General features: G+C 40.4%; 1 protein-coding gene across 1 annotated transcript in view; it reads left to right on the top strand.

Moving 5' to 3' along the window:
* Nucleotides 1–740: 740 nt before the first annotated feature.
* LOC117357790 (keratin, type II cytoskeletal 5-like) overlaps nt 741–15995 on the top strand; it is a 38924-nt gene continuing 23669 nt past the window's right edge. Inside the window, exons 1-5 of the mRNA XM_033938902.1 lie at nt 741–1295; nt 2569–2792; nt 4884–4944; nt 5646–5741; nt 7785–7949. Of these exons, the coding sequence (XP_033794793.1) occupies nt 828–1295; nt 2569–2792; nt 4884–4944; nt 5646–5741; nt 7785–7949 (1014 nt within the window). The 5' untranslated portion in view covers nt 741–827. The remainder of the gene's footprint in view (nt 1296–2568; nt 2793–4883; nt 4945–5645; nt 5742–7784; nt 7950–15995) is intronic.

Consider the following 15995-nt stretch of genomic DNA (forward strand, 5'->3'; position numbering starts at 1 on the left):
ATGTTGTACAGTCACTCATCCAAAGATGAGTTTAGTGCCTGTGGGGTTTCTATTAAAATGTTGCCAGTCAAGAAATACGAAACCATTGGCTTCAGACCTTTCCGCTTTACTATCTGCTCCCTTACCAGCCTGATTCCATCCTTTGCAGAAATACCAAACAGGAAGAAATGAACACTCCTGACACGGGAGGTACTGACTGCATGACCAGAAGATGTTCTATTGACCACAGGGGAAAGGAGGGGATTTGGGATTTTACCTTCTGCCTCTCTGATACTCTCATTTGATCTCTTAAGCACTTTGCTTTACAAAAATGCTCAAGTGAAGCAAGTTACATTCAAAGCATATTTCACATGCATTTATATTAAGTTGGTGAAGATTTGCAAAGCGCTAGGCACATTGAATAGATATTTATAGCAAAATGTGTCATACTCTTGAATCTGATGAGAAGCAAAGTAATGTAGACACAAAGATTAGAGCAAATCCATGCAGATTTAAATGGCAAGTCTAATAACCTGCTCCATACAAAAGGCATGAATGAAAACACCATTTTCTTTCATTACAGTTAATCTTTGGTTTTCATACTTTCTAGAGGTGTGTTTAGCAAGATGCACATCTAGATTGCTGAAAGGCATGCCAAGCCCATAAGTGTAAGTTGATCTCCATACACTGCTGAGACCAAGCCCAGTTCTCCAAGCAGATAAAATGAGAAGCCCAAGCAATTTCGGAGGGGTTTAGTTTCCTTCAGGCTTTGCTCTGCTTCTGCATACCACAGCTTTGCAACTTTTATTTTTTATTTCTTATCTTCCTAGGGAATACACACAACAACAATGAATAGATCCAAGGGCTTTAGTTCTAGTTCCAGTGTAGCGGTTGGGGGCCGCTCTGGCTTTGGTTCAGGTGCTTCTATATCTCGGGGTGGAACTAAATTTAGTCAAGGGAATGTTAGCTCTTGGAGCCTCCATGATCTAGGTGGATCCAAAAAAATTTCTGTTGCTGTGGCTGGTAATGCTCCAAGTGGATTTGCTAATAGGGGTTTCAGTTACGGTGTAGGTAGCGGGTTTGGTGCTGGTGGAGCAGGTGGAGCTGGTGGATTTGGGTTTGGGGGAGGTCTTGGGTTTGGAGGTGGTCCTGGGTTTCCAGTTTGTCCACCTGGTGGTATCCAAGAAGTTACCATCAACCAGAGTTTACTGGTACCTCTCAACTTGGAGATAGATCCCGCAGTCCAGAAGGTGAAACTTGAAGAGAGAGAACAGATCAAGACTCTCAACAATAAGTTTGCCTCTTTCATTGATAAGGTAAGTTTCTGAACCTAAGTATGCTGATCTATGTCAAGAAGTGTTATACATAAAGATATGAGGGACCGCTGAAAAGTTCTCAGCTCAACCAACAAAGTTGGGGCAGTCTCCATAGAGGGCTATACACTCACGTCCAGTGATTTTCCACCTTTTTTGTTCTGTATTTTTCCGACATAATGAAAAAAGTGGCAAATCACTGGACTAAGTGCATAGCCCTCGATGGAGACTGCCCCAATTTTCTTGGTTGGGCTGAGAACTTTTCAGCAGCCCCTCGAATAACTTCTTTGTAGGTTGTGATATCTAACATTGCACTAATAGGAATTATTCAAAGTTGTCTGCTCAAGCTCGGTAGGTCCCTTCTTTAGATCTCATGAACTAGAGACCCTAATGCCTAAGAAACTCAAAAACAAAAATTTTGATAAGTTTACCAAATTAAAAAAAAATATTACAACCTGCAAATTAAAAAAAAAAAAAAAGATTACAGTTTTCTCCAAGACAAGTATGACTAATGGCAATCAGTCTTTTTCAAATTATAAGAAATCCATGTAGAATTTAGCCTATTCAAGTCCTTTCAGCAAGGTCATTCTGTGAATGGAATGATGGAGGAATGGGTGTGTCACTCGCTTAAAAACTTGACTGGGTGCTTTAGAACAGGACAATGAATCTGTGATACCTCTGTGTTATGAAAAAATATATATTCCATAAGAACATAAGAAACGCCTTCGCCAGATCAGACCTAGGTCCATCTAGTCCGGCGATCCGCACACGCGGAGGCCCATTTAGGTACTCCTTTATGGAGACCCGGATTTCCCGTATCCCTCAATATGATTAGCAAGAAGGTATGCATCCAACTTGCATTTGAAACCCAGAACAGAAGTTTCCATCACAACCTCCTCCGGGAGAGCATTCCATGCTCCCACCACTTGCTGTGCGAAACAGAACTTCTCGACATTAGTCCTGAACCTGCTACCACTCAGTTTCAGGCTATGACCTCTTGTCCTTGTCACATTCCATTTCTATTACTCTTAAAATCAGCTATTGATAAGTACCTGTAGTAAGAAAAATAGCCAAACGCTTTTAACTCTGAAGGTATTCGTGAAGAAACATCTGCGTGTCTAACATCAATTTGAAAACTCTAAGAGAGTTTTATTTCTAAAGAGTGACAACACATAATCAAGAGATCAGAAGCACTAATGATTTTTTTTGCAGTGTTCCTGCATATAATTCAAGTAGCTGAAGCATTATTTTGTCTATGGGATGCTTTTTGTTTCAGGTTCGATTCCTTGAGCAACAGAACAAGGTACTTGAGACCAAATGGAACTTGTTGCACGAGCAGGGGGGTCAGACAACTAACTCCCACAGGAATAGGCTTGAGCCCATCTTTGAGGCTTACATAGCCAACTTGCGAAAGCAACTGGATTGTCTACACAGTGACAAAAATCGCTTGGATGGAGAACTGAGGAACATGCAGGATCTTGTTGAGGACTTTAAGAACAAGTATGTGAAAATCCAAAGTATGTAGAACTCTGTATTGCTTAAAACTTGGTTCTTCTGCTTCTCCAGTTCTACTGAACCCCCCTCAACATTAATTATCCTTGTGGTAAGAGGGATTTGCGATGAGTAGCAATAACTTAACCTAACTGTATCTTGCTAATTAAGGACTTCAGTAGAGTCAAACAAAAAGGATTGCTGTTTAAAAATCTGCTCCAAAGGATACAGGAATCCCATATCATGTTTCTGTCTTTGTATGGTTTTCTCTTCTTTCACTCTGTTGTAATATATTGTAAATCTGTAAATGTAGCAAGATGGAAACTAGAGGTATAAAGGGTGTGCAATCCCTTACATCAGGGGTGTCAGAGTCCCTCCTCGAGGGCCGCAATCCAGTCGGGATTTCCCCAATGAATATGCATGAGATCTATTAGCATACAATGAAAGCAGTGCATGCAAATAGATCTCATGCATATTCATTGGGGAAATCCTGAAATCCCGACTGGATTGCGGCCCTCGAGGAGGGACTTTGACACCCATGCCCTACATCATCACCATATTATGAAAATGAAAACCTCCGAGGCCAGATTTTGGGGATTAGCAAAAGGCATGGTACAAACCATGTAGAAAGCCTGCTAGTCAGTTTGTTTAGCCAAGTCTGAAATAGCACATCTTTTATGTAAGATCCTGAAATTCCTGTAGCAGAAAAAAATTCTAACCATATAATAAAATACCCCTGTTGAAGTCAACTGTGTTCTAATAGTGCGCCTCAAATTAACCCTTGGGAACTCAGAGTCCCATAGTGCTTATGGCACAGTTCTCTCTTCCATTATTTGCGTAATTTTCTTTCGTGAAATTCCTGGTTCGGAAAAGATAGCGCTATCAAAGAATTGCTGCTTTTGATGGTAGAGGACATGGAGATAGTCTATGTTCATTCAAGTGCTAACAGAAATTTGTCTTCCTAGCATATGCAATTAACTGTGCCAAACTATACCAAGAAGCTGTACATGGGGGGTTCCCTAAATTCAGTCCTTGGGGTCTCAATCGTTCAGGTTTCCACAGTGAATAGGAGGGGCCGCTGAAAAGTTCTCAGCCCAGCCAACAAAGCTGGGGCAGTCTCCATTAAGGGCTATACACTTAGGGCTCCTTTTACAAAGGTGCGTTAGTGGTTATAGCGCACACTATCCGCTACCGCCTCCTTTTAAGCAGGCGGTAATTTTTCGGCTAGCGTGCGCTAAAAATGCTAGCGCACCTTAGTAAAAGGAGCCCTTAGTCCAGTGATTTGCTACTTTTGTTTCATTCAGAAAAATGCAGAATGAAAAAAGTGGAAAATTGCTGGACTAATCCCCACTTTTACGAAGCCGCATTAGTCTTTTCTTTTTTTTTTTTTTTTATCACCGGCAATGACGGTATTAGCTCTGACGCACATAGAATTCCTGTACCTAATATCTAATACCTGTAGCTAATACTGCCGTGGCCGGAAATAAAAAAGCCCAACGCGGCTTCGTAAAAGGGGAGGTAAGTGTATAGCCCTTGACGGAGATTGCCCCAACTTTGTTGGCTGGACTGAGAACTTTTCAGCAGTCCCTCATATGCATGAGATCTATTTGCGTAAATTAAAGGCAGAAAACATAAATAGATCTGATGCGTACTCATTGTGAAAAACAGCCTGGATTATGAGCCTTGAGGACAAGGCTTGGGGAGCTCCGCTGTACACGCCGTGTGCAATGCTGCCAGACCATATTCAGACTTCAGACAATGCTCCTTGGAAATTTGGCATCAGTTGTGACCTTTGCCATTGTCTCGACTTAGGACTAATGGTTTCCAAACCCTGAATAGACTGCATCACAAGAAGAATCAGGCAAAAAGATATGCTTGAGCTCACCACACAAGAAAGAATATTTTCCAGGTTGGAACATCTTAAGTCTACAGTGAAAAAGGAAAAATAGTACAGTACAGAACACTAGGCTACATTTAGAAAGAGCATTTCATTTTTTTAAATACACCAGACTGTGATAACTTTTCTTTAGTGACTATTTATCGAATCCTTTCCTTGAAGAGACAAGCAGTAACCAATCACCATCTCCCATTTTTCAAAAGATATGAAAATGAGATCAATAAGAGAACAGATGCAGAGAACGAGTTTGTGGTGCTGAAGAAGGTGAGTTCTGTTTTTATAAATAATAAACACAATCATTAATCAAGCATAATAAATTACACCAAACACAATCATTATAAATAGAAATCAAAGTAAAAGATCGTATTTACATAGAACAGATGTATGCTTGAATAATAAAGCTAACTGAATAGCTATACTTCTTTTTTTCCAAAAAAAAGAGCAGAAGTTTTCACAGCTAATGTGTTTGTCATTAGAACATAAGAATAGCTTTACTGGGTCAGACCAATGGTCCATCAAGCCCAGTAGCCTGTTCTCACGGTGGCCAATCCAGGTGACTAGTACCTGGCCAAAACCCAAAGAGTAGCAACATTCCATGCTACTGATCCAGGGCAAGCAGAGGCTTCCCCCATGTCTTAATAACAGACTATGGACTTTTCCTCCAGGAATTTGTCCAAACCTTTCTTAAAACCAGCTACGCTCTCCGCTTTTACCACAACCTCTGGCAACGCGTTCCAGAGCTCAACTATTCTCTGAGTGAAAAAATATTTCCTCCTATTGGTTTCAATAGTATTTCCCTGCAATTTTATCAAGTGTCCCCCTAGTCTTTGTAATTTTTGATGGAGTGAAAAATCGATTCACTTGTACCCGTTCTACTGCACTCAGGATTTTTGTAGACTTCAACCATATCTCCCCTCTAAGGATGACTCGTTACAACAAGCTGTTTGTCCACGTCTGTGTTTTAGGATGTTGATGCAGCCTACTTGAACAAGGTTGAACTGCAGGCAAAGGCAGATGCCCTGACCGATGAACTCAACTTCCTGAAAACTCTTTACGAACAAGTAAGCACATTCTTTGTGTTAATAAGATATTACTGGATGTAAATCAGAACCCAGGAGGTCAGCTTTTTTAAACACCAGCTGCTGTAGGTAAAATTCCAGATGTTAAGAGTAGAGAGTGACGTAGGGACAAATTTGTCCCTGTCCCCGCAGGAACTTCATTTCCCCGTCCCATCCCCGTGAGTTTTGTCGCTGTCTCTGTCCCTACCCTATGTCTGTAAGCTCTGCGTTAACTGCACAAACCTCGAACACTTATGATTTTAAAGTGAAAGGAAAATATCCACTGTACCTGAATGTGAACCACCTCAATTGCCTTCAGGTTTGCAGGTGTCTTTAATATTTAGCTACAATGGGACTGATATTGAGACCAGCAGTCAGCACTGAGCCTAGATATTCAATGCCGGTCCAATGCTATTTCCAGTGACCGGCATTGACTATTCAGTTTATTTTTGACCACTATAAACGTAGCCATGTGATATTCAGTGCTGGCCAGTTAAGTTTCTGGCCAGATGATATTCAGTGCTGGCCAGTTAAGACACGCTTCGGACTGTCAGGTACTATAAAGTACTGTCAAGCTCTATTAGTTACTGCAGTGTCATACCAAACTCATAACATCACCACCCCATGCTGTATGAGGTCTTCTACTGTCATAGCCTATTAAGTATTTTTGAATACTGTCATGCTCCTATATGTACTGTCCTATCACGTCATGACCTACAATGTACTTGCATGCTCTACATTACTACCGGTATACCCTGTGACGTTCTATTATTAAGGTTATCAGATTTTCCGTTTGGAAAATCCGGACTCCTAGACCCGACCCCCCCAGGCCTGTCCAGTTCCACCCATATCCTCCCCATCACACCCCGGTCCCCTCCCCCAATCCCAGTCCCGCCTTCCCCCCACGCACACTGCCTGCCCTCGTTGGGCAGGACATCTGCGCATGCACGGATGCCCTCCTGCCCGACTAATGTGGAGAAAAGCTTTTCAAAACCCAGACAAAATGCCGGCTTTTGAAAAGCCATCCGGACACCCGGACAAGTCCTCAAAAGGAGGACCTGTCCGGGGAAATCCTGATGTCTGTTAACCCTATTTATTATGTATGTAAACTTGTAACCTGTTTTGAACTCTTCTATGAGAACAAGATATAAATCCAAATAAATAAATAGGCCAGTTATTTTACGTGGACCCAATTTGGCCGCAAAATTTAACCAGCCACTAGGAACTAATATTCAACAGCTATCTCCCGCTGAATATATTAGTGCTTAGCCACCTAAGTGTTATTTAACTAGCCAGGAGCTGTTCATGACTGGTTAAATAACACTGAATATCAGCTGGTATAGGTATATCTCTGTTTCGGAAGGGCTCACAATTTAAAGGTTTAAAAAAAAAAAAAAAAGAGTCAGCCTAGAATTTGAACCTGGGTCCTCTGGTATAAAGCCCATTGAACAGGCGACTAGGCCATCCATCAGACTTGTATTCAAAATGCTCATGATACCAGATGTTGTCAGGGAGCCAAGTTTCCCTTTCCGGTGTCACTTTCAGGTATGAGGTAGGGGACAGTAATCACTGGGGAATTAAGGAGGGGTCATACCTTAATCTCTCCAGGGTTTAACTACTCCTTTTTATACACTGGGCATGACTGAAACAGGTTTAACTTAGGATGCCCTTCTTTTTTTGACTTGAACGTTTCTTCCTGTTCAATTACTGGTCTTGGTTGTCCTAAATTTAGACCCTCCCTAGTCCTCGCCTAAACATGCCCCTTTGCCTACCAGCTGAGTGTAAGACATCAATATGTGGCTTTTCAAAAATTACGATTGGGAATTAAATTGGCCGAGAGATGTTCTTTTCTCATCTAGAAGCTGACCATAAAAACACAATCCTTGCTATTTATTCATTCATAAAATTTGCCATGCATTAGAATATGGACAACTATTAAATTTGGAATTTTTCAGCAAATACGAATATCTGCAACAAAAAGCCATTAAGAGGAGAGGGAGACTAACAACCATATCAGTAAATGGTGCATTTGTGTGTGATTTGCAGGAACTTGGAAACTTGCAGAACCAAATTGCCGATACATCTGTCATTCTTTCAATGGACAACAACCGCGCCCTGGATCTGGATAGTATTATCGATGAGGTCAGGGTTCAGTATGAGGAGATCGCGAACAGAAGTCGGGCTGAAGCCCAAGATCTATACCAAAACAAGGTAACTAGGAGGACAAGTAAAGAAAGTTCTCTTACACACTGCATGCACAGCATACCCCCAACTCACACTCACAAACACACTCTCACTCTGCTGGCTTACAGAGTACTCTGCCACCGCAAATGAACACTGCAATTTTGTTAACCCACTAGGAATTTGTGACCATCTTTGAGGAAACATAAAGTCGCGGATCCAAAACTGAAAATGGCTGATTTTCATGTCTTGGATCCAAATCAAAGTTGACTACTAAGTTCTGCACTCGGGCCCTGATTCTATAAACAGTGTCTAATGCCTAGATGCCATTCGGCGCAGTTGTCAATTATCCACTAGATGCTATTTATAGAATCATGGCTAGCTCCAGGTGGTGATGGTTTCACTGTAGAGTTTTACAAGTCATTTCAAAATACTCTATTACCTCATCTATTAAAATTATATCAGGCTCAACTGACTAAAGAATGCATTACAGTTACTATGGCAGAATATGCCAAAGCCAAATAAAGATCCCACATTGGTATCAAATTACAGGCCTATTTCTTTGATAAATGTAGATGGAAAATTATTGGCTAAATCACTGGCTTTGAGACTGGCCAAGGCTCTCCCTTATATCGTGGGTATGCATCAAACGGGGTTTTTTGCTCAAAGACATTCTTCAAATAATACCAGATTGGCTTTTCATATGTTAAATTTAACAAAAGCCATGGAAGAACCGACCTTCTCTGTATCCTTGGATGCAGAGAAGGCCTTTGATCATGTGGAATAGACCTTTATGTATCAAGCAATGGATTGGTTTGGTATTGGTTCTGGATTTATACAAATGATTCAAAACTTGTACAGTTCCCCTTCTGCTAGATTATATATTAATAATAATTTTTCAGAACACTTTAGTCTGGAGAGGGGAGTTAGACAAAGGATGTCCTTTGTTGTTAGATATTGTACTGGAACCCTTATTATTGGCTATTCAACAAGCAAAGGAGATCCAAGATATTCCTTATACAGGTCGGGAATATAAAGCCTCTGCGTATGCAGATGATATTCTGCTTCATTTGAGAAATCCTGAAACTATCATTCCACATCTACTGGATTTGATTAATAAATTTGGGAAATTTTCAGGTTATAAAATAAATTGGAGCAAATCAGAGATTCTTTCGTTAAATGTTCATTGTCAAAAAGGGTTATTTGATTCATTCTCCTTTCTATGGAAGGAAGAGGGTATCAAATATTTAGGCATTTGGATTCATAAAACTTTGGAAGAGTCGATGACGGTAAATGAAAAATCTTTGTTGCTAAAGGTCATGGAAATGTGTGAGCAATGGAATTCTTTATATTTGTTTTGGTGGGGGAGAGTACAAACTGTCAAAATGATGATCTTGCCTGTCGTTTGTTATCAAATGGATATGTTGCCAGTTTTTTTTCTGGGGTCATTTTACAAGAAATTAAATAGTATTTTAACTAAATTTATTTGGTTAGGCAAAGCAGCGAGAATTGCCTTAGTATCTTTACAAAAACCAATTGCGGAGGGAGGGGTAAATTTTCCTAATTTTTATAGGTATCATCAATCCTATATTATGCGTCAAGGTATGTACTGGATCCTCCCGGAGCTCATGGAAAATCTTCCAGATTGGTTGTGGCTGGAATGGCAATTCATGTCTCCTTTGAGATTATGTCATATTTTGAGTCTCAAAATGCCTACGTTATATAAGGACAATAGAATTTTAGTAGGTACCTGGAAGACATTAAAATTTATTGATAATTTAACACCTATTCCAATTCATAAGTCAAATTGTCAGTCCCTTTGGCTGAACTCCAAGATTCAAATTGGCGGGTTTAAGATCATCTGGAAGCATTGGATGACATACACACTTTGGAGGATGTCATATCAGATGGTAAACTGCTGGACTTTTCACAATTGCAACATAAATTTGGTCTTTATAAATCACAAAGTTTTAGGTGGTTGCAATTGAAGCAGGCCATCAGGAGGGGTTCCCTGACTGGAAAAATCTTAAAACTCAATGCCGTTCCTGTGCTTCCAGACAGATTTCCTGGGTCACCAGGCAGCTCAGTGATATAAATTAATGTCTGGATTTTTAAATAAGAAACCAAAAAATGGTCTTCGTGATATTTGGAACATTGAGATAAAACATCAGATTAATGCGTCTCAATGGCCGCGAATCTGGACTTGGAGGATGAGATGTACGTTGTCGGCATCTATGAGACAAACTTGTTTTTTCTTGTTGCATAGAGCATTCTGGACCCCAGTTTGTTTACAAAAATTAGATAGCTTTAAGTCTAATAGATGCTGGCATTGTCATCTTGAAGCTGGGACATTAGATCATTTACTATTCTATTGTCCATTGATACATAGTTTTGGGATTCCATTTGGAGTCAAGTAAATAATTTATTAGACAATCCGGTGGCATTATCATATGATACGGTATTATTTAGCACATCAATGAGAGCGAAGAGCCAAATATTGTCTAATAATAATAAATTACTACTTATCATGGCATGGGTTGCCATACAGCACATTACAAAAAATTGGAAAAATTGGGATCAGCTAAGTCACAGATTTGGGTGGAATTCTTTATGCCACATCTTTAAAATAGCTATTCAACAGGGGCATTTTAAGAAATTTGAGGATGTTTGGGAGCCATTAACTAATTACTGTAAAGAATGAATATTACTTTTTCCCTTTGAATATACACGTCTGAGAGGGGGATGGGGGTGGGGATGATTTTTTGTTTTCTTATAATTGAAGTTAATTGTTTGGGCATTAGGGGGGTGGGATACTTGATTTGAATTAGTTTCTGATAGAATATTAAGTGATCTTAAAGAATAAAATGTTTTTATCTTATATTGTACTTATTGAAAGTTTTAAAAATGAATAAAAACTTTAAAAAAAAAAAAAAGAATCACGGCTAGCGACCCCTAAACTTTCATAGGCAACAGTAGGCACTGACGGGCAAATTCTATAAGAAGCGCCCAAAAGTTAGGTGCCAAAATAGGCACTGTTCAGCGTGATTCAAGTAAAATTGGGTGCTGTTTAATGAATCACGCTGAGCAGCACCGCTCTTTCTTGATAGGCGCCTATGTTTCAATTTTTGTTGATTAAAAAGCTTAATTGAGCTTATTAATCAATTTAGATAGGCGCCTGTCTAGATGGGCGCCTCCAAAATAAGTGCCTAACATTAGGTGCTTGTTACAGAATTTGGGCCTGAATTCTTAGGTGCAATGCCATTTAGGCCAGAATTTTCTTAGTTTAAATGAGTGCACCTAAGTCAATCCACACCCAAACTCTGCTCCAAATCCACCCTGCTCTGTCCCTAATCATGCCCACTTGCCAGCAGGTGCCACATTGAAGTGATAGACACCTACCGAGTTAGACACGTGGGCCCAAATTCTCTATAGTGCGTCGTACGTTAGATGGCGGTAGGCGCCCTACCACGACTACTACTGCTATTATTTCTATAGCGCTACCAGATGCACGCAGCGCTGTACATTAAAAATGCAAGGGACGGTCCCTGCTCGAGAGAGCTTACAGTTGAATTATGAGAGACACACAGGACAAAGGGTGAATCAATATATGCTGCTCATGAAGGGAAATATAAAGGGATGAAGAGGTAGGGAGAGTAGGGGCTACAGAGAGAATGAGAAACAGATATAGTATATTACAAGTTGGAATGGTTAGAACCTAAACACAGATTCGAAAAAGTGGGCTTTGAGCCTGAATTTGAATATCGCCAGACATGGAGCCTGGCATACTGATTCAGGCAGGTTGATCCAGGCATACAGCGCAGCAAGGCAGAAGGGGCAGAGTCGGGAGTTGGCAGTAGAGGAAAAGGGTACTGCAGACAAGAGAGTCTTACCCGAAGAAAGGAGTTCCCGGGGGGAGGGGGGGGAGGAAGATATAAAAGAGGAGAGATATTGAGCAGCCGCAGACTGCTGCCTAACTTGTTTTAATTAGTGATAAACAGCGCAGTAATTGACCGTGTCATTTAAAACCAATTAAAATTTAATTTAAAAATGTAGGCGCGCGCGAGTGCCTACAAACGACGCTTATCAGTGCCGGAAGTGCCGGAAGTGGAAAGTAGGCGCCGGAAATGTAAAACTTTGGCCTACATTTCAGGCGCTTACTTTCAATGTGGCCGTGATACTCTAAACGGCGCTGTCGTATGATTGACATGCAATCGGCACTGCTTTTGCAAGCAGCCACCGTTAAGGGTATCATTTACAGAATCCTGCCCTTACCGGATCATTGATTTTTTTAAATGTTTTTTTAATTGATTTTTAATAGTGCTTTCAATGATCAGTGCATAATTAAGCCATTTGAAAAAAAAAATGAAGTGTTTAGACTGGCTAGATGCGCAGATCTGGGCACCTAACCTCCAGCGCTGTTTATAGAATCTGGACTTACAAAGCCTAAGGGCAGTGCCACATTTGCCGCACTGGGATCCACTACTGTGGCTTTTGTAAAAGAAGGCCTTAGCTCAGGGATTCTTAACCTGGGGTCTTTAGACCCCCCCCCATAGTGGGTCCATGGATGGGTTTCAGGGGATCTGTGAGGGTCAGATAAAAATGAACATTTATATTCACTATACAATCCGGTACTGTTGATTTTTCTCACGTGAACTGTGGTAGTAGAAAATGTAGTAGCAGATCTGTTTTAATTAGCACAAGAGGATTGTATTTCATAATTATAACAAACGGCCAGTACTTTTTGCATAAAAAGAGAAGTTTTTTAGATTGTTTACTTTAAAGTTTATTAATACTTTCTGTATGTCATATATGTATGAGACAATCAAATCTCAATAAATAAAGTAGATTATATTCATTGCATGCAAAGTTGTGTTCATGTGAATATTTCTGGGGAAGGGATCCATAGCTTTAATCAGATTCTTAAAGGGGTCCATGACTCAAAAAAAGGATAGGAATTAGAGAATGACACGGTGACAAAATTCATCACCGTTCCCGTCCCCGCGGATAACTGCGGGAAACCATCTTCATGTCATTCTTTAAGGAAAGAGGGAAGAATCAGAGTATGAATGGCAACAACCACTGACCCGCTAGCTTTGCTTTGAATAATTCTGGTGAAGGACAGAGGACGAAATAGACACAAGAAAATGACATGGGTTTATTTCCCGCGATTATCCGCGGGGACGGGGACGGTGATGAATTTTGTCACCGTGTCATTCTCTAATAGGAATCACTGCCTAACCTCCCCCCTCCCCCCTTTTTACAAAACTGCAAAAGCAGTTTTTAGTATAGGGCCGGCAAGCTGAATGCTCTGCGCTGCTCCCGATGCTCATAGGAACTCTATGAGTGTCGGGAACAGCACAGAGCATTCAGTGCGCTGGCCTGCACTAAAAAGTGCTTTTGCGGTTTTGTAAAAGGGGAAGGGGTGAGTTTGTTATCAAAACTGTGATTTTTATTTATTTATTTATTTATTTTTTACCTCATGTATAATATAAAGGAACTCAAGTGTTTTTATGAAGTACTTGTGGAGAAGCTGTTCCGGTCATGTTTTTCCAGAGGCAATCACGTTTTTAAAAAAAGCTTGATTATAAGTTTCTAGACCATTTATCTTCAGTTTCTTTATAACATTGCCTAAATTCATGTATTAAGTAAATCTGATAATAGTGTCAACATTATTTTAGGGCTCCTTTTACTAAACAGAGGTAGAGGTTTCTACCTTGGGCTGGAGAGGTAAATGCTTTGACGTATAGGAACTCTATGAGCATTGGTGCACTTACCTCTACCAAATAATTTAAACCTAGAATAATGTATTGTGCTGAATGATAAATCAGTGAATTAAGGGTGGACCCTAGGAATAAGCAACAGGAAACAAGTCTCCCCTAGGGATCTGCTGGATATTTCCAATTGACCTAGACTGGCCACTAACTACTAGGAGCTGGATGTGATGGAAAATGTCTAAACCTACATGGCACTTCTTATGTTCTTTTTTTTTAATAATCTTTATTCATTTTAAAATAATTTCAATAAGTGAAGAACAATAAATAAAACATTTACACTATAGACATCACATAAAATATTACAATATTCTTACAGACCAATAACCCTCCCACCCAAATTATTCTTTATCATTCAAGAATCTATAGATCTATCATAATTCACTACATATTTTAAACATAAAATTACACATTTATCCACTTAGACATATTTTAAACTTATAAACCACCCTGCTCCCATTATGTTCTTAATATACTTGTATATGAAAAAGAAGAAATAGTACAATCTAGGAATTTATACATAACACTACAATGATGACATTAGAAATAACCTCCTATTATAATCTGAAAACTGTAAATATATGTATGCCATTTAATATACAATTTATATGATGCAAGACCTTTAAGTTTGCTATAATATGCTTCCACATAGGGCTCCTTTTACTAAGGTGCGTTAGCGTTTTTAGCACACGCAGGATATTACCACGCGCTACACCACATGCTATGTGGCTAGAACTAACCCCAGCTCAATGCTGGCATTAAGGTCTAGCGTCATGGCAATTCAGCGCGCACTATTCCACGCATTAATGCCCTAACGCAGCTTAGTAAAAGGAGCACATAGTCCAGCTTCAACTAATTATAAAATGACTTAGATATTTGCTGGAGATCATCAAAGGCCTGCAGGTGAAAGTGAACATGTGGAAAGTTCAAAATATGTGGTTTATGGTTTTTATTTATATCCCGCTTTATACAAAGCGGGTTCCAAAAACACATACATAATATAAAACACAAAACACGCATTACAAAACACATATATACAAGCACGGACTTGCCGTAACGGCCTTGTCCTACATAAAAAATACATCAAAAACAATCCACCCCACCCTCACATACAATACTCACCCACCCGCCACAAATACCCACCCCTGTCTCATGGTATCATTTATACATTCAAGTTATAAAACTGTATTGTCTTATCGCTTAGCACCCATATTTCATCTGACAGAACAAATAATGACTAATCTTAAAACCTTTCTATTTAAAGATGCCTACGCCAAATCTTAATCTTTTTGTCCACTTGTTTATCCCTTTTTTTATATCTAATCTTTATCTTCAGCGCATTTCACTCATATCATGCACCCCCGCCCTCTATGTTATATCCCTTCCCTCTATCTCATTTCTGCTAAGATTATGTAACTTTTTCCCTACCTCCCCATTTACCCTCACTGTCAGGTCCGTTCGTATGTCTTATATGTTGTTATCTTTCCCACTAATCTTCCTAAAACTCCATTAAATATTTCATTTCTTCCTATTTAAATTTTATTGTCAGATATCATTGGCCCCCTTCTGTCTCCCCTCCCCCAAGCAAAGCTGTCTGCCTCCCAACACACCCCTCCCCCCAAAGCAGCCTCCTTTCCCTCTCGGCCTCCAGTTCCTCCCTGACTGTCTCTCCATGGCCCCCCCTTCTGTCTTCCCACCAAGCAAAGCTGTCTGCCTCCCAGCACACCCCTCCCCCAAAGCAGCCCCCTTTCCCTCTCCCCCTCCAGTTCCTCCCTGACTGTCTCTCCGTGGCCCCCCTTCTGTCTCCCCCCAAGCAAAGCTATCTGTCTCCCAGCACACCCCTCCCCCAAAGCAGCCTCCTTTCCCTCTCCCCCTCCAGTTCCTCCCTGACTGTCTCTCCGTGGCCCCCCTTCTGTCTTCCCCCCAAGCAAAGGTGTCTGCCTCCCAGCACACCTCTCCCCCAAAGCAGCCCCCTTTCCCTATCCCTGACAATAAAAATTAACCGGTCAGATATTTGTTTTATGGTCGGGATATAAAAAACCAATAAACTAAACTATAAACAAATGTTTAAATGAAGTGAGATTCCCTTGCTGATGGATATGTTTAAATGTGTTTGAAATATGACTCTCACAATAGGCAAACAAACTCATAGGAAATGCTTAAATATCTCTGACATCCTCTGTAAACTATGTCAGTGAGGATGGAGGCTGTGAGTCAAAGAATGTTCACAGATCATATACCTAATATGACCATTAATTTTTTTCCTCAGAACAGGACAGGACCCCCCCCCCCCCTCCCCGGTACC

Source organism: Geotrypetes seraphini, chromosome 3 (genome assembly GCF_902459505.1).
Source record: "Geotrypetes seraphini chromosome 3, aGeoSer1.1, whole genome shotgun sequence".
In the NCBI taxonomy this organism is placed as follows: domain Eukaryota; kingdom Metazoa; phylum Chordata; class Amphibia; order Gymnophiona; family Dermophiidae; genus Geotrypetes; species Geotrypetes seraphini.